Here is an 18,361-nt window from a genome sequence, read left to right as displayed (position 1 = left end):
TTGGTGACCCTTCTCAGCTGCTTTTGTGCAAACAGCCCTTGAGTTCTCCATGCTAAAATTAAATGCCTCACTGATTTAATGGCACAGGCAGACGGAGTATACTCTATCTGTTTTTAATCTCTCCCTTGTCCGGGTGACAGAGTACTTATTTTCATCTTCTGTTTCTTGATCTGATTTCAGTTATCCCAATTGCATCATATATTTAATCTAGTTCTGCACTACTTGTTTCTTCATTTCGTTTGCTATGTTATTAGATAATAGAAAAACTTAAATGAGATATTGAGCTGTAAAATTAATTAGAAACACCATCACTTCAGTATATTCTGTTGAAACTGTCCATATACCAATGGTGCTGTTATGCCATCAAATGCCATCAAATACTCTGTGTGTCAAAAGAGGTTTTCAGTGCTGTTAAGTGAGATAAACCATTTAAGGATGATATATTATAATTGTTCTGAGGTAACGGATGCAATTTAAGGCAGGATTTGACCTGTTGCATCTCAGCATTACTTTTTCTTTGCAAGTTAAGGCAGGATTTTACTTGTTCCATCTCAATATTACTTGGTCTTAGTAGTAAGACTGTAAAAACAGACATAATATGTGATGGCTTTCTTTTCTGTTCTTTTGAAGACTGTGTAACTTCGTCTTTTATTCCAATCAAGCCATTTAATGACATAAAGGAGCATCAACCTACAGTGGAAGTTGAAGAGTTTGTACAGGAATCAACAAAATATTCTCGACCTTACAGAGTATACAAGAACCAAATATACATTTATCCGAAACACCTCAAGTATGATAGCCAAAAATACTTCAACAAGGTACAGTATGTGACCAGTTCAGGCCAACATTGGGTAGTAGCGTACTGCATGAGCTCTCATTGAAATGAAGGAGTACTCATCATAAAGGAGGGGAAAATGGTGATATGAGTCACTGACTTGGCTTCTGATCTTTTTCAATTTTTGCAATCATAAAACATGGGTACAATTTTAATGAAATGAATCTATGGATTAATTTTAAGTTGTCTCAGTGATTCAAAGAGAGATAATGTGGAAATAGCTTTTTCACAATTTTCAGAAGGGCTGTGTTTTAATGAAATTATATGTGCAGATAAAATTAATCTGGATGTTTGTAGTTCTTAAATGAAACGAGTATTACTTGCGTATTCATGGTGATTGAAAATTAATTAAGGATAAGACACAGGTGAGTGATGGTCACTTTATAATCTGCTTCTACACAGTCAATTTGAGGCCTGGCTTGCATTTTGCCAGCTCTTCTTGGAAATATTATTTCTAGTGATATCACTGTGACTTAAAGGCATTTTAAATGTTGATACACCATCTGCATGTTTCTCCTAGATTTTGAAAAGAGCTTATTTCAGCCCTTATAGTTTGCCTGTGTTTTTATGGGTACCCCATTTCTGATCTAAGCTTTAATACGTTCCTGTCTTTTCAGGCACGGAATATAACAGTGTGCATTGAATTTAAAAGCTCTGATGAAGAAGGAGCAAAGCCATTGAAGGTAAGCCATAACAAGAGTATATTCAGAGAACAATGTTTCTGAGGACATTATTTATAAAACCCAGGAATCAGGGCTATACTAACCCAGAACAATTAAAGCGTGAATGTTGTCATGCATCCTTCTACATTTGCACTGTGGTTCTGTTTGAACCCAGCTGGTCATGATGATTCCAGTTCACACTGCCATTTTGCAATGCTGGCTTTCTGACTGGTGGAGGGGAAAGAAGACAGTATTAGAAAACGGAACCATTTTTTACGGTGCAACTTGCTTATTCTAAAATTTACCATTTACCCTACATTTCTCACTGAGCTCAGGACACTTGATTGAAAAGAGTGAGGCACAAAATTAGAAAAACCTTAGACTTAATTCTTAACTTTGCTATTGACCAAGGGCTATTGCATAGTATTTTTGTACTGTAGTTTCCCCACCAATAAAGTTGCCATCACTCAATATCAAGAGCCTTCAGACTGGACTCTGCCAGCGAGGAGACTGTTAACTAGTTTAGCTTTTGTAACGCTGAAAAGTCAGTAAAGGTATTGTATTGTGTATTGAAGTGCATAAAAGCGAAATAGCTTTTGTAAAGCTTTTTGCAGAAAACTCTGAAATTGATAACAGCAAGGAAGAATTCTAAGGAGTCTGCATTGCTTAGTAGAGTGGAGGTTAATTTTCACAGAATCAATGGACTTTTACTGGAAGTGTGCATAAAAAATTGCAGGTTTGAGCACTTAAAATATTTATTTTAATATTTGATCAAAGTAATTATCAATCTTTCATGATACTGTTTTCAATGTAGATGCATATTAGATATACCAAGACTAGTATCATCAGCAGAATTTCACAATGTAATTAAAGCATGTTACTTTTATCAGTGCATTTATGGGAAGCCAGGTGGACCATTATTTACAACGGCAGCCTACACCGCTGTGCTACATCATTCCCAGAATCCTGATTTCTCTGATGAGGTCAGTCTGCTTTTTCTTTCATTAAATGTCTGCCAGCCCCAGATGTTTGCCAGTGAGACAGAAGAATATGTGTAAAGAATACTTCTGTTACAATTGCTTGTCTATCTAGATGGGCCTGTGATTTACATACTGTCTCACATTTTGGGGTTTTTTTTCCTTTGTGAAAAAAGGAAAAGTTAAAGGTAAATTCAAAAGTGAATCCTTCCTTTTGTAAGATGTTCTGAGTACAGTTAAGATGCTGTAGAATTAATTAGGAACAGTCCAGCTCTCTAAAATGCACGTCTGGATTACATTAAGGGTCCAGCTGCATCTCTGAATTTAATGGGAACAGTAAACATGATGATGAAGGGTGGAACCAAATGTCAGAACAAATCTGTGTCTGAGATATAAGATCTGCATTGGGGCACTTCCGTTGATCTGAACAGTGGTCTGAACAGAATGTACAGTGACGTGTAGTGGCTGCAGCAAGTCATTTAGCTGGTGCTTTTGAGGATGCACCTATAGAATAGAGTTCATACATTGGCCTTTGCCAAATGTTAGTCACACATGCATCTTTACGTTTCACCAACACCAAGTATTGATTCCCCAGGCTTTCTGCAGGTGAACTTAATTTCACCCTTTCAGTGACTAGTGTGTTTGATGGTCTGTGAATGTCATGTGTCTGTTCTTGATTTTCCACTACTGCTTTATGTGTAGTGATAAGGCTGGCAAATAGCGTTAGTATATAGCCAGCGTTTCCCGAACTGTTAGCTTGATCTTGGAAAAACTTCCTTTTTCGTTAAAATTTACTTTGATAAAACGGCAGGGGCAAGACCAGCAGATAATGTACAACTACATGTGAAGTATCAATTTTAAGATTTGTTTTTAGGAACTGAGGTGGAACTTAAAGCATTACATCTTCAGAGATCTTGAACCCCACGCTACTCCTTTGCAAGCAGTGTTTTGGGTTTTAACACATCTGAAAATGTCCTTCATGTGATGCTAGTGAGCCATCTGGTTTGGGCAGATTACTTTCAACTTCAACAAAGAGCTGAATTCAGATCTTAATAGCTGATTTGGCTGGAAGAGGTGTGCACCTGTCCTAAATGTTGCTAGTACAGCAAGTACAGTCTTTAAAAGATTGTGGTATGTTATAAAGAAAGTTGTCCTAATCTCCATATCTGAATGCCCATTTCATGTCTATGTTTATGGTATTAGATTCTTACCCATGAGCTGATTTGACACTGGAAGCATTTATCAACAATTTCTAAACCTTACTTTAAGCATTGGATTAGCTTGGATAAACTTTATCATAGCTTACAAGGGCAAGGGGTCTTTTTTATTAGTTCCTATGGTAACATGTTTTGATTACTTTGTATTTTTATTCCAATAGGTTAATAATACCTCAAACCCAGTCTGTAGGGATTCATGGATGACATGATATGGGATTTAAGACTGAGCAGAAATCGTAAATAAAAGTTTATTTTTGTGTCAGCCTTTATTACTTGGTCTTTGCCGTGAAATGATGATGAAGCAGTAGCAGAGATGTCATTTTAGTTTTTGGTTTGGTCATCCTGAAAATATGAGAATGGTGATGGCTATTTATGGCTGCTAGAGTGCAGGTGATCACTTCTAAGCAGGGTCCATCACTCTAGTTCTGTCCTCTTTCATCTTACGCTCTTTCATCATAAATGCAAATATTCATCCATAAGACAGAGAGGAAAAAAAGTGTTTTAAGTAAAAGTGATGGATGTTCATCCTAAACAATTTCCTTAAGAGAGCATCTATTACCTATGCAGACAAACATTAGCCAGTAAAGGCAGGCTGTACTAAAGACCTCTGTGTAGAGAGAGATGTCACTCATTTAGACCATCTCTGATGCCTGGTTTAATCGATTTTTAAACTAAAGTGAGGTGTAACATTTTACATTTCAGGTGAAAATTGAACTTCCCACTCAACTCCATAAGAAACACCACATTCTGTTTTCATTTTATCATGTCACCTGTGACATAAATGCAAAAGCTAATGCCAAAAAGAAAGAGGCTCTGGAAACACCAGGTACCTGTAGTAGAATTACTTTCAATTATAAATATAAATTATGTACGTTCAAATAAGGATTGCAGAATTTCTGGCTGGATATTATTGTCTTCCTTTGAACTTGAGAAGCTCGTTTTTCCAAAGAGTCATATTGATTTGTTCTTGTGCACAGTGGGATATGCATGGCTTCCTTTGTTGAAAGATGCCCAGTTAGCTTCCCAAGAACACAATGTGCCAGTGGCAAGCAGTCTGCCTCCCAATTACCTGAGCCTTCAAGAACCAACTAGTGGAAAGGTATTAATTCATACTTGCGTATTATTCAAATGGCCCAGAGCATTTATTTGCAGATGTTTTACATGAGATCAGATTTGCATTTGCACTTACCTGGAAGTGTAAACGATAGAGTATCTGTTTTAGAATATACACATACATATCATTGAGTATATAAAGTAATATATGTACCACTGAACTGAGAGTTGATGTTGCTGATTCACAGGTGTATATGGAAAAAGTGTATTTTATAACTGTGTATTCTACAATATTATACCTAACTTCTCCAAAACGTGAGTCAGAGTGTTCAAAAAGAACTCTTTTCACAAACTCAGGCCATATGACATTCATTCTCCAGCTGATGTGATCCACGATCATGGTTCATTCTCCAGTTTTGTGGTGTGATATCATATTTTCCCACAGATCCTGTCCAGTTTGGATTATTTCTTCCTCCTTCTGTTTGTTTTACTATTGTCCTGAGGACAGGGTGTGGCAGTGAGCTGGTCCCTTGAATGATAATGTTCATGGGCTTGTGCTAAAAAGTGGGTTGGTATTGCAATAATTCTGTGGTTGTGAAAGCACAGTAGCAAGCACAGTTCATGCAAGTGCATCTGCAAAGCTATGCAGTGAAAATTTGATGCAGACTCGAATAAGTAGGAAGTAAGTGGGGAAATGTATGTTTGTTTGTTTGTTTTTGTTTTAATAGCAGATCGGCTGTGATGTAAAATGGGTAGATAGTGGGAAACCACTTTTCAAAGTCTCTACTTTTGTTGTATCGACAGTAAATACTCAGGTAAGACAAATTTCCTCTTAGCTCTGTTACCTGCTTACAAACAAAAAGTGTCAAGGAATGCCTGAAAGGTGTTTTAAAATCTTGTATGAATTTGTTTCTCTAACATTTAAAGGTTATTTGAATGTAGAAGGGCAAGATGGCAGTGACGGAATACACACTTTAAGGAAAAAAATAAATTATTTAAGATTATACCAACAGAAAAGTAATGGAATACCAGTTTAAACAGCAAGAAAATAAATTGTGAGCACCGGGAAGAAAATAAAATCTGGCCATTGAAATCCCTTAGATTGTGAGGAAAAAATTAATTGCTCACAACACTGAAAAAAGAGTGGTCAAAGCACCTAGAAATAAGTTGTTTATAGCAAGCTGTGCCTGGCCAGTGGGTTGGGCTAAATTAGTTGATCTGTCTTTCTGTGTCTTATGTCTAAGGCAGAAGGGACCAAGTGTGTTCTTTGATATCACAGGTGATTGCTGTAACCAGTTTATGGAGCTGAATTCTAATCCTTTCTATAACATACATTAATGTGAATGTTTATAATTTTAGGATCTATACCTGAATAACTTTTTCCATCAGTGCCAAGAAAGGGAAAAGGATCTATCCCAGCCTCCTACCTCAAACTTTATCAATTCTTGTAAGGTAAAGTAACCTGCAGCACAAACTGTGCTATAAAATTGTATTTAGGGCTTTCTCTCAACTGATCCATCACTGCACAATTCTAAGCATGACATAGTCTTACCAGGAGGCAATGGGTCCTTGACAACTCCAGTTAGACTTACTTGATATGACAGAAGCATTACTGGTCGCAGAGCTGTCTCCCATCCCTTCTCGTTTAGGACATGGCTGTGTCTGCCCCATCAACTTTTGTAATCCATCCTATGACAAGCCTCAAATCCTGTTAAAGGATGGTGTAATGTTGCTCTAGGAATGTCTGGGAAAAGGAGCTGTAGCCTGTAGAGCTGCAATATTCCTGCTAGTCCTCTCTTGTCTTAGATACATTGTATGCTTACCTCCTACTTGGCTCTTCCTACTTTCACTCTAAAAACCTGGATACTATCCAAAGGGCTGTTCAGGGTATTTTGCATGTATAAATCAAGGGTGCTTGTTGCCTGTCAAGTTCTGAAATCAGAAAGAACATACCCTTTCTGCAGAGGTGAAACAGATAAGCAAGAACTGCATTAAATATTACTGTATTCAGTAGAGGTCAAAAGCTGTGAGAAAGGAGGAGTATAACAAGCAAATTAGAAGAGGAGCAGGTAAATGTAGAGCCATGATTCTTTACCTGTTCGTGAATGGTGAAATTTAGAGTTCTCACTTTGCAATCTGCTTACTGAACTTTAACAGGAAGATAAGCAAGAAGACTGAAAGGTAGCTGTGAATGCTGTTCCACAGTGCTAGCTCTAAAACTTTGGACATATGACTTTTATTTATTATTTTTCCTTCTAGCAGTCTGTAAAATCTCATAGGTGTTTTGGGGTTTAGATGTTACCATCATGTAGGTGCTTTCCCCTTTTCCTTCGTTGTTAATGTTTTCCTGTTTGAGTGTACCTTAATCAGATTTTATAAAGCTGCTTGGGAAGAGATTTTTGCTTTAATAAGTAAACAAGAAGTTCCAATAAATCATGGCAGTTCTCTGGGCAAGTCCCTAAAGGTGGCTACTACTTCTGTTGATAGATGCAGGTACACCTGAAAGGGGTTGCTTTGTTTTTAAATACTGTCTTGAGTTAAAGACATTATTAAGTATATGTATATTAAGTATATAATATGTATATTAAGTATATGTATATTAAGTATTAAGTATATGTATAAAAATCAAAGCATCACTGTTACTTAGAGGTTATACCTCTACAGAATGAAGTCCTTAAATATTAATTTTTGGGAAGCTATTGAGCATATTGGACAAAGTTTAGGAATCCATAAAAGCTTCACAACCTTCTAGACAGTAAGTCAGTTACCTAAACTACCAGAATTGCACTGTTCTTTATTTGCTATTTGTAGTTTACCTTTTAAAAATATTTCGGTAATTTTATTAGAAAACAGAGACAATGTTGTATGCGACAAGGGATCAACTATGCAATATAACCAGGTAATAAGTAATTTTCCCCAGAGTATTTTGCTTTTATTTATAAATCACTAATACCTTTGAAGAAATTCTGGAATGATTTGGAAATTACGGAAATAGAAAAACTAGGAGGAATTCAAAGGAGTGGTTTTTTTAATTAAAAGCTCAATATCCTCCTTGATCAGAGAAGATAAAATAATGTCAGTCCAGTCAGGTTAGAGTGTTAATACTACTTTTTACCAGTGTGCTTTTAACATAAGTATTTTAGCTACAACAAGTTCAGTTTATCAGATCCTGCATAAAAAGAATGAGTTTTCCTAAAAATGTTAGGAAATGCATGTCTTGAAAATAGTAATTAAATTCTTTTATTGCTCTTACCTACATATCCTTAGTGAAATATGAAAATTGGTTTTGGTTTCTCCCCCCCCCGCCCAAGCCAGGATAGAGCAAAATATTGGAATTCTGAAATTTGGACAATACCTACAGTTGTGTTGATGGTCGTATTTAAAACAAACTCCATGCAGAACCGGTCCTCTACTTAGTTGTCCTGTTGTCCTGTTTTCTTTCCTACTGCTATTACACCAGTGCCTGCACTGCATTTTATCTGCTGAAGCAGGAAAGCAAGTAATCAGCTTTCATTGCTCATATTGGAAATCTCTCATTTTCTTTCTTACATCCGTTACAGAATTTGCTGAGGATCGAGAAGATCCATGTAATTATGAATTTTCTTCCTGTAGTCCTGAATCAACTCTTCTGGGTTTTGGTGCAAAACAGTGATGATGAAGTTACAACAGCTGTGACCAGGTATCTGAATATTTTCTGTATGAGGAAAAGAATTCACTCCAGACTGCAAATGTAGATGTTAGTCCAATTATAGCTGCTCTTACAAAGGCTGACTATGGCATTTAGATTTTAGTAGGTGAGAATGCCTGCTTCCCCCTTAACACAAGGCTCTGCAAATAATGCATGGAAGACTGTGGTATCATGTGGCTGACTGATACCAACCAGGAAACCATTGACCATGGTGGATGTGTCTCTGTACCCTGAGGCAATCATAGGTAAAGGTCTCATTCTTAAGGAGCTAAGTGCTTCCTAACAAAGCTGAGTATCAGTTTTGGTTTATGTTTGGATCTGAGGATATGGAGTTCAGCATAGGAAAAGCTTAGCATCTTGCAGCATCCAATGCAGTCAAACAACCAGGTCACACTGTTCTGGGGTATTTTTTAATTAGGGTATATCAGCAATAACTGAAGAGCAATGGAAGCATTTTCCAGTGAGCAGGCAAACAGCTGGAATGATTTGCTGAGTCTCTCACCGCTCACATAATGAAATTGTCTTTATTGATGCTGTTAATCAGGGCAGCAGGAAAAAAAATACTGGAGAGATTATTATTGGTCTCTGCAGGAGGGCAGAAAGTTGCATTGCATTTTCTTTTGGCGATAGTGTTGTTTTTGTTGTACTTCTGCCAGTAGCTAAACATGGGGACTACAATACAACTAAGTAGGAAAAAATTACAACTGTCCTCAGCAACCCTGTTAGACTAATCTGCTGTCAGTATATTTACTTTCTTTCCACAGATTGTTCTTCAGAATTAGTTCCTGAAGAAAGGTTAATTAGGAAAACTTAAAGGAACAAGGAAGCAGAATTCCTCATCTTAGCCTTGGAAAGCTAGAGTTTCAACATCCTTTATCAAAAAGGATCATGGCACCTTGCAGGGCAAAGTCCAGTGTTACCACACCTAGGCACTAGCATTTGAAGAACCTTTCCTTGTAAACATGTGTGATTTCATCACTGCATACTGTTTTCAAAGGGAGAGAAACAGTTGGACCTTTGTTCAGGACCCCTTTATGACCAACAAATCAACTGATGTTAAGGCTGGATAGAGAGAATGAAGAATTTTGTCTCAGGCTAGAATTTCAGTACCGGTTAACTGGCTGGAAAATAAATGCTATAGAAGAAGCAGCTGTTTAAAAAATAGTTTTAATGATTAGATGGAAAAGTGGAAGTATGTTAATTTTTTCATGCTTCAGATTTTGACTATACACCCACCTGGCCAAAAAAAGAAAAGAAGTATTGCCAGTGTTCTTCATGTATGCGTGGTAGCTTTTGTGCTGGTAGAGTTGATGTCAACGAGAATATGCATGTCTGCTGTGCACATTCATTGATGTGTCCTATATATACACACATTGTATTTTGTTCTGAATAGCTTGAAGCAGCTTGTGTTGAACATATTAAAAGCAACAACAACAGAATGAGAGCATAGATTGGCTTATGTACTGGGGAGAAAACATTATTGCTTTTATACTCTCATGGTTATTTACTTGTCTGGGGGCCCAGTCATGTCATCATTTCTCTGCCTCATCTTTGCCAGAACTCATTTCAGTTTCAAATCAGAATAAAGGCTGAAGGATCAGAATGGGCACAACTAATTTTGTCATAGCCTTTGTGTTTTGCTACAAGTTTTACTTCTCCTACTAAAAGCAAGAAATGAGATAGATGAAAAATACTGACTTAAAAGAATTACAGAGCTTTTGAATCCAATAATAAGAATTGGCAGAAAACACTCAAATCACCAAGCTTGTCAAAATGACTACGTATAGGTGGACCACAGTCAGGCATATTAATAATCCATTTTAGTCATACTGTTATTATGCATACCCCTGAATTTGAGATACAGTTCACTAATTTTTGACATTTGAGAATCATGAACTGTTTCCTCCCCATTCTTTTAACATAAAAATACGATTATAAAATTGCACAGTCTTTTCCATATTAAGTATCCTGAAAAAATGAGATTCCAATAATCAAGAGGAAATCTCATGGTTAAGTTGAAGACGACTTCTTGCTCAGACTTGTGTTTTCCAAAACAGAGTGACCTCAAACAAAGGTGGCCCAGGTACAAATTGAAGACAAAACTTCGCTGAAACACTTGGTCTCAAGTAGTGCCATCTCTGCTGTTAGTAGAAGCTCAGGTTGTGAGAGTGGGTGCCAGCATGACCCAGGCAATTTTCTTCCATGTTGCTGATCGCCAAGCTGATCTGCAGAAGCTCGAAGCATCTATGGTTGCACCAAGTGTCCAGCCTCTCCCTGCTGTGCAGTAACGAGAGGGTTCTGTGCTGGGCCTTTTGTTCCTAAGTGCTTGGGCGCTGAGGCTGGGGCTGAGTCCAAGGTTATGGGCAAACAGTGCAGGAGAGGGGCATGCTCGGGCTTGAGCCTAGGCTTGTGTTTGTCTTTGATTAACAGTGCTGCCATAAGCAAAGTATCAGAGCTTTACAGAATTACCAAGATCTAAGAGAACCTGACAAGTAGCATTCCCAGAGAAAGAGGCTCTTGCCTCTCTGTTTCATTAACATACTCTCATTTTTCTTACTCTTAATCATCCAAGGTCTGTATAAGCTTTATTTAGTTAATAGTTTTCTTTTGTTGTAATGTCAGTACAGTTATAACCGTTAAAACTGGATGCATTTTGTTAGATGAATGCATATGTAACAGCACAATCCAGGCAAGTGGAGGGCCCAAGGAGTGACGTGTTTTTTCCCAGTGGGACAGTTTCTGCACACGCTATTCATCATTTGGATCACATCCCTCATGGACTGTTTTAAATGAGGTTACAATAACAGAACAATGTGATGTATCAGATAGACTTTCTCTGCCTTATGACACAAACCAGCTCTTTTTTTTTCTGTTTTTATCTTGCAGGGTTCTTACTAACATTGTTGCTAAGTGCCATGAAGAACAACTAGACAACTGCATCAATTCTTATGTGACGGTATGATTTCTGTTATTCTGTTAACTATTTTCTGGGGCGGGGGGGGGTGATTTTGGTTTTTGTGGGGTGTTTTTCCTGTTTACTCTTAGTTGTACTTGTTTGTAGCTTTCTCTGCATTTGCATCATAGCTTTCTGCCACTAGTAGGCTGGGTGACTGGTTAGGAAACTAACATAAGATTTGGAAGAGGCTGAGTCAATTCTCCTCCTCTACTATAAGTTTCTTTGTCACCTTGAATAAATTACGCTGCCTCTCTGTGCTTAAAGGGCATCCTGTAGAGCAGGGACACTCCATGGAGTGTCCTTCTCCACCAAACTCAGCTGCATCCTGGCTCGCAACCTTGCTCCATTGAGGAGGACAAAGGGCTGCTCATGTTTCCTCTGCACGGTGCAGCTTGCTTTCCATAGGACACCAAGTTGAGCAAGTACAGGAGGAGGAAGCTGCGGTGAACTCTTAAAGGATACTGGGATGTGGGAGGGACAATTCCCCATAGTCGGCTGATGACCAGAGCTTACATTTTAGAAGCAAGACCAACTGCAAATGCGCTTCCACTGAGCTTCTAGGAGCTTAGGCTTAGCGTCAGTCTTTGTGAAACAGTGTTAAACTGAGAATTCCCCACCTTTGCAGGATTTGAGAGGAGGGAAGAGGGGGATAAATACATGAAAGATCATGAAACTTCAGCTAGATAGATACCAGTGAGGGACATTTAATGTAGTTTGCTCGCAGTTTGAAGCATTCCTCTTGACTGTGATGAGATTTATCACTTCAAAATATCTGGCCATCTGTATTATACATGTACAGGGTTGCCCTCATTGTAGTTGAAAAGGATCCACAAGTGGTAATTTTTATGGAAGAGGTACTTCTGGGTGCTCTTCATGGTTGCAAGATGGCTGCATGTTTCTTAGGAAGCAATAGCTTTTTAACTAAGCTTTTGATTATTTTCTTAAGTCATTACTTTAGTTTCAAGATCCTGTGTCTCTGCCTGTGCTATTGTACAGAAATTCTTTTATCATCTGTGGAGTTCAGATTCTTGTAGCTGTTCCCTGTTTACTCAGCTTTTTTCATCCATTATTGTTTTGAAGAAGAGGATATATAGAGAATATATACGAATATGTTCTGTGTGTGGAGTTTGGTTTCAGGCAAGCTGTAGTATTACTTAAAAAGCCAAAGGAGTGGCCTCTTTAAAGATGATCTCCTTGTTTTCTGTATCAGTTGAATATCCATTAAATGAGTATGAATAATGCTATTGGCCAGCAAGTATCCCATCAGTAGTGTATTTGGGTAACAGCTTTATAAGCTGAGAATTTTATGAAGAAGCCTGTTTGTAAGTAGAAGAATACATTAACTGCTGTTACTGGCATGGACAGAAAAATCAGTAGATAAATTAACATCATTTAAGGGTGTTACACTTTTTTTTTCCTCTTCATTTGCCTTTATTTTTTTCTCTCCCTTTTAATTGTGGGGGAGAGGGCTGGAAAATGTTGTTCTAGCCTTACTAGATGAATCAGTAATGAGTAAGTTGCAATATCTTTGAGTGTTATATTTATTAACTTATTTTTGCATTTCAAATAGCAGCATAGAGGAGAATTGCAGGTTGTTAGAAGAATTGAAGTAGATATTGCCATCACTTTGTCTCTTGGCCTGCTCTGGTTCAGTGGTGACAGAACTAATAGAGGTCATGATAGCAATGAGAGATCCCCCACAGTCATGGAAAGAAGTTATGAGTGACAAATGTCTGTATGGGCTTCTGGCTGTAATGATACTCTGATTCACAACGTGCAACAAATAGTTTTCATAACATACATTTCATTTATGGATTATGAGTAATATATGCAACAAGTTTTGGGGTTTTTTGGGTTTTTTTTTTAAATTAACTTTAGGAATAAAGAGAAAGCAAATACATTCCTGATGAACTCTGAAACTTTAGCATGTCCATGGGTAGAATAATGAAAATATGGTAGGAGTTAGGTTACTAAATGGGAAAACTGTTTTAATTTCAGTGTTAACAACTGTTGGTTGATATTTCCGTGGTATGGATTTACTTTCATACTTCATGAAAGTATGTGTTTACAGGTGATACATCTCAGCATCTTAGGAGTCAAATTTTAGTCTCAAGTACTCTGATTTAAGCACAGAGGATTTCTGCTGAGGTCCAGCAGAAATCTTCAGCCTCCAAAATAAATAACCTATGTAACATTTAAATGTAGTTAATTAAATGGGTAGTAACACTTCTTCTACTTAATAACTTTTCAAAATTGCAATAGACACCTATTGCGGCTAAATATCTCTGAAATAACGGGTGATTATTAGGCCACACCAAAAGTCCATTTAGCCTGTTTTTCCCATTTCCAGCAGCAGTCAAAAGCCAGTAACTGTTAATCTCTTTTATCCATCTGTAAGGAAACGAATACCTACTTTAGAAATGCCATTTGGGAAATAAGTAAGCTGAGAATTGTGAGTCACTCAGATGCAATAATAATGCAAAATTACACTGACTTAAATAACTGGACCCAGAAGTGTCAAACTGTGTAGGGAGAAGCTTATGGCATCTGCTCTGGAAACAAGGTTGAATATTAATAAGATATTTTCAAGTGAAGATATTTTACCTACCTGGTTGAACTAAAAAGGTATTTCATCCCAACTGATGCACTGGCAGAGCTCTTGCTTCAGGGAAGGAGTAATGGATCCCAGTACCAAATTATTAGATTAAAACGTTGAATAAAACTCATACTACATTTATGAGTTCTGAGCAACTTGGTAGATAAATTCCTCTCTTGAGGGCTTGATTTCTAGAAGGGGTATAGTTTTCCCCTTCTGTCAGCTCCAGCGGGTGCTCTACACCTTTCAGGATGAAGAGTTGTTACCAGCTCTGACTAGCTGTTGCCACTAGAAGAAAGGAGCAAGTGAAAGGTGGCCCTGACTAGGTGGGTGAAAAACCCTCCGTACTTCCTCTGCTTGCTTATTCTTTTTTTCCCCTGGTGAAATGGCTTGAAAGGCAGTTTAGAGGTGTCAGGATCCTGTGCCCTATTGAAAAAATAAATCATAGCACTGATTTTAAGGAGAAATTCTTCTTGGTTCACATTAAGCTGAAATCAACAGGAAGCTGTGTTTAAAACTGTGATTTTGTAGGGGAGCAGTGTTGTGCCGTTACTGCTAGGGGAATTAAACTTTATGTGAATGTATTGTTCAGTCAAGATATTTTGGTGGCAAAGATTGTCAGCTGTTAGTGGGGTATAAATAATTTATCATCTTCTGCTGAGGTTTTTTGTATTTGTTTTAATGTACATTTTGACAATTTTTCTTTTTCTTTTCTTCTTCAGTATGTATTCAGGACCAAATCATTTGAAGAAAGGACTGTTCATGAGGAGCTGGCCAAGAATGTGATTGGTCTTCTGAAGTTAAATGACCAAGTAACGGTGAAACAGGTTTTAAAGGTGAATGATAGCTTGAATTAGCACATTTGTAGTTTCACTACTGATTTTCTGCCTGAAATTCACTTGTCACATCTCTTTCTCCCCTCCTCTTTTCCTGTATGAGCTTTGCACAAATTACATCCTGCAGTGATTCAACGGAACAGACTTACCAGACTTGCTACAGTTTCTCAGCATAACACGTTTCTCAGAATGCCGTGGTTTGCATAATAAAATTCCTCCTTTCTGATACAGCTCAGTCTGAGTCGGAAATCTAATTCTTACACAATATGATGTGAGCAATTACTTTTAGGATACTTTGTTTTAATTTTTATTTCGGAAGATGCAGGGATAATATTTGCCCGTAAGTAGGACGTTTATATCTGATTTCAGCTGCTGCCTTTGATTAACAGTGACCAAAATGAGAATCATTGAGGTTTCCTGAAGTTTCTCATATCAAACCGGGTCTAAGAAATTCATACATGTGCAAGCCCTATCACTGACCCTGTCAGTTATAGTGTAAGAGCTAGCCAGTCCAGCTCAGGAGTTCCCAGTGGCAAAAGAGTGAACCAGTTCCTATTTCCTGTGCTGAGCCACTGGAATAGCAAAAATAGGATTAAAAAAGCAGAAAAGCTGGCCTGCTGGGAACCTGGGCCATGCAAAAGTACTTGTGGTTGGGTGTGTTGTGGGGGGTTTTTTTGCATTTGTAAGCTTTTTGAGTGTATTTGTTTCACATATCTCCTGAGATATGTGACGATACAGATATTAATCTGTATCCTTTCTGTTCACTAATACAAACAGTATTTGAAGAACTACTCTGTTTATCTTCTAAACAAGTACCATCTTATTCTGGGCCAAATTACCAATCTGCTGGAACTAACAAAGCAGTTTATTCTCAGCTTTTGTTCTCTGAGGTTCTCTGCGTCATGCATTTCTGCCAGTTACCTGCAAACAAACAATGAAGACAGTGCTCAGCAGGAATGGAAGGATTGTAGGAGTGGCGTTTGCGGGCTCCTTATTGCACAGAGCCACGGTGACAAAGTGCCTGAGATGGCTTCAGCTCCTTTAAGGACATAATCCAATGTTACTCAAATACATGGCACTTAGGCTCTGTAATTTGTTTGTCATATAGAGTTTATCATTGTGCATTACTGAGAATCCATCTATAAGGAATGGTAATGCAATGTAAAGTATTTATGAGATAATAATTTTTCCTAATCTCTTTTTTCCTTCTTTTGAACAGCATTCCTGGTTCTTCTTTGCGGTTATCTTAAAATCAATGGCACAGCACTTAGTTGATACAAACAAAATAAAGGTAAGTATATACATGATCTAAATTAAGTAGGCAATCAGTCTCTTAGGGAAGATATAAAATACGGAATCCTGGGAAATACACATACTTGGACTTTTCTTCTTGACTGGTCAAAAAAACCCCACTGTTATACTTTGTAAAATATTGTTTTTACTCACAAAAGCATTATATTAGTTGCTAGGCTCAAACTTATTCTTGCTTGTACAGAACTGGTGGGCCAAAAATACAATTGCATCAGCTTTGTAACGGTGGGTTAGAATGGAATGAGAATTCTCTAATTTCTGCTGGTTACCCAACAGGTGATTATGCCAGACAGCAAATAAATGATCTGGAAACTCTGCTTGGCTTTGAGCAAACCTTACATAGCTGGAGAGCAGTGCTTTGACCTCTTTTCTGCCTGATTATCAAAGATGCTCTTAGTATACTTGTGCTGGAATCTGAGGATAAGATTTCCCACTTTCCTATGGACCAGATTCTTCCTTTTGGGGTTTATAGTGAGAATAGATCCATGGAACTCTAGGAATATTTTTATTCTATGTTCAGTGACCTGTGGTTTATTGTCTTTATTCTTGGCCTGAATGTATTTTCAGGTTTAATGTGCAACATCATACACTCGCAAGTGATGATCTATTCCCTGCTTAGGTTTCTCGAACTCAGAGGTTTCCAGAATCATTTCAAACTGAGCTGGATGCACTTGTGATGGTCTTAGCAGACCATGTTGTTTGGAAGTACAAAGATGCTCTTGAAGAAACCAGGAATGCAAACTACAGCACTGCCAAATTTCTCAAGGTGAGATGTTCTGTCATTACAGCATATGCACTAATTTCCCCATACTTAATGCAAACTTGAGACTATTCTAGTCTAGTCAAAGGGAATAAAACAATTCTGAGTGAATGATGGCTCAATTTCCAAGTTTAGTGTTGACATATAGTTGAGTTTTTCTGTGCCCTTGGGTCTTTGAGAATGCAAAACCTTTACCTAAGTCTGCTTTAAAGCAAGTCTGATTCATTTATATCTATTCTCTAAAAGAGCCCAAGTTTTCAAATTTTGCAGATTCTTACATTAGATTCAAATGAGTAAAAAGTTTGGTAAGGAATGAAACTGTAGTTACAGTTGAGCTGGTATTTTGCTTTAAATACTACTGCTCTGAATGACTGTGAGTGGATTAATATTTCCTAATCCCAACCAGAGCGGGCAGCTTTTAGAAACCAGAATAAGCAAATTGCAAGTATTACGTGAAATACTGCATCCTACCTTTTTAACTCTGTAATGCCCTTTCATTTACCAAATATAAGAAAATACATGCGTGCTTTGGAAAAGTCACTAAAAGGGGTTGCATTTTATGGTTTTGTCCTAATATTTCTCAATCATTTTTATTTTCCCACCGTTGAATTAGCTGTGGAGCATGGGAAAATTGCTATTCAATAAGTTGTGTGGCCAGATACTTAATGCTGTGTGGCAGAAGGCTCGGGGCTTCGCTAGTTTTGCAGAGTTCAGGAACACCAGATAAGGGGGGAATTCAAGACTGCATTCCCTATCTGGTAGGCTGACTCTGCAAGGAAAAAATGTAACTGTAGCACCAAGGGTCTCAAAAACTTTTACACCTTCTAGCTATTTAGCCCCGTCAGTCAGCAAGAGCAGTGTTCTCATCGTAAAGTAATGTAGTGGCATATGTGCTCCCAGAGAGATAATGCAGCTCATAGACAGTGAGTATTGTGGCTGAATTGATTCCCCAACAGTCATTGCTGTCACTGAAGGAGATATTCAGGTCAGCTCCCATCATGTACCACCTCTAGTGATTGAGTGTTGCAGTACATGAATGGCTTTCATTAGGTAAGCTTTCTCCTAGTGCGCTGTACACTGTGATAGTTGTTTTAGACTGTAGACACAGTGAAAATGAAAAGTTTGATCAGTTTATTACTACTGAAAATAAATTTAAAAATCGAGCCAGATTCACTAGTTCCCTGGTTTTCCTTACCCTTCTATAAGACTAACTTCACCTGTGCAAATGATTCAAGTTTATAGGTGACGCAAGGCAAACAACCAGGTAAGTGAGGCCATGTACTGCTTTTTTTGGCTATAAAATAATAATTCTTTTTTCCCCCTTTCTTAGCGCTGTTTTACATTTATGGATCGTGGATTTGTGTTCAAGATGGTCAACAATTATATAAGTATGTTTGGAACAGGAGATAGCAAGGTATGGCTTGGGTTTTTTTGTTTGTTTGCTTGCTTTTGTTTTTTCCTAAGTGACTC

General features: G+C 37.7%; 1 protein-coding gene across 7 annotated transcripts in view; it reads left to right on the top strand.

Annotated features, from left to right (window-relative positions):
• The window catches only part of DOCK10 (dedicator of cytokinesis 10), a 165,010-nt gene that overhangs the window by 110,048 nt on the left and 36,601 nt on the right, over positions 1-18,361 (top strand). For 6 of the 7 annotated variants that reach the window (XM_072866735.1, XM_072866733.1, XM_072866734.1 and 3 more), the window contains exons 17-29: positions 631-818; positions 1,453-1,518; positions 2,388-2,480; positions 4,394-4,517; positions 4,669-4,790; positions 5,473-5,559; positions 6,104-6,196; positions 8,305-8,423; positions 11,319-11,388; positions 14,707-14,820; positions 16,040-16,111; positions 16,751-16,897; positions 18,222-18,305. In XM_072866735.1, coding sequence (XP_072722836.1) covers positions 631-818; positions 1,453-1,518; positions 2,388-2,480; positions 4,394-4,517; positions 4,669-4,790; positions 5,473-5,559; positions 6,104-6,196; positions 8,305-8,423; positions 11,319-11,388; positions 14,707-14,820; positions 16,040-16,111; positions 16,751-16,897; positions 18,222-18,305 — 1,379 coding nt within the window. The remainder of the gene's footprint in view (positions 1-630; positions 819-1,452; positions 1,519-2,387; positions 2,481-4,393; positions 4,518-4,668; positions 4,791-5,472; positions 5,560-6,103; positions 6,197-8,304; positions 8,424-11,318; positions 11,389-14,706; positions 14,821-16,039; positions 16,112-16,750; positions 16,898-18,221; positions 18,306-18,361) is intronic. The other variant, XM_072866737.1, reaches the window with a different exon arrangement.

This window comes from Ciconia boyciana, chromosome 7, assembly GCF_034638445.1.
Source record: "Ciconia boyciana chromosome 7, ASM3463844v1, whole genome shotgun sequence".
Classification (NCBI taxonomy): domain Eukaryota; kingdom Metazoa; phylum Chordata; class Aves; order Ciconiiformes; family Ciconiidae; genus Ciconia; species Ciconia boyciana.
Note: the sequence above shows the minus strand (reverse complement) of the source record. Positions and strands in the feature narration are given on the sequence as shown.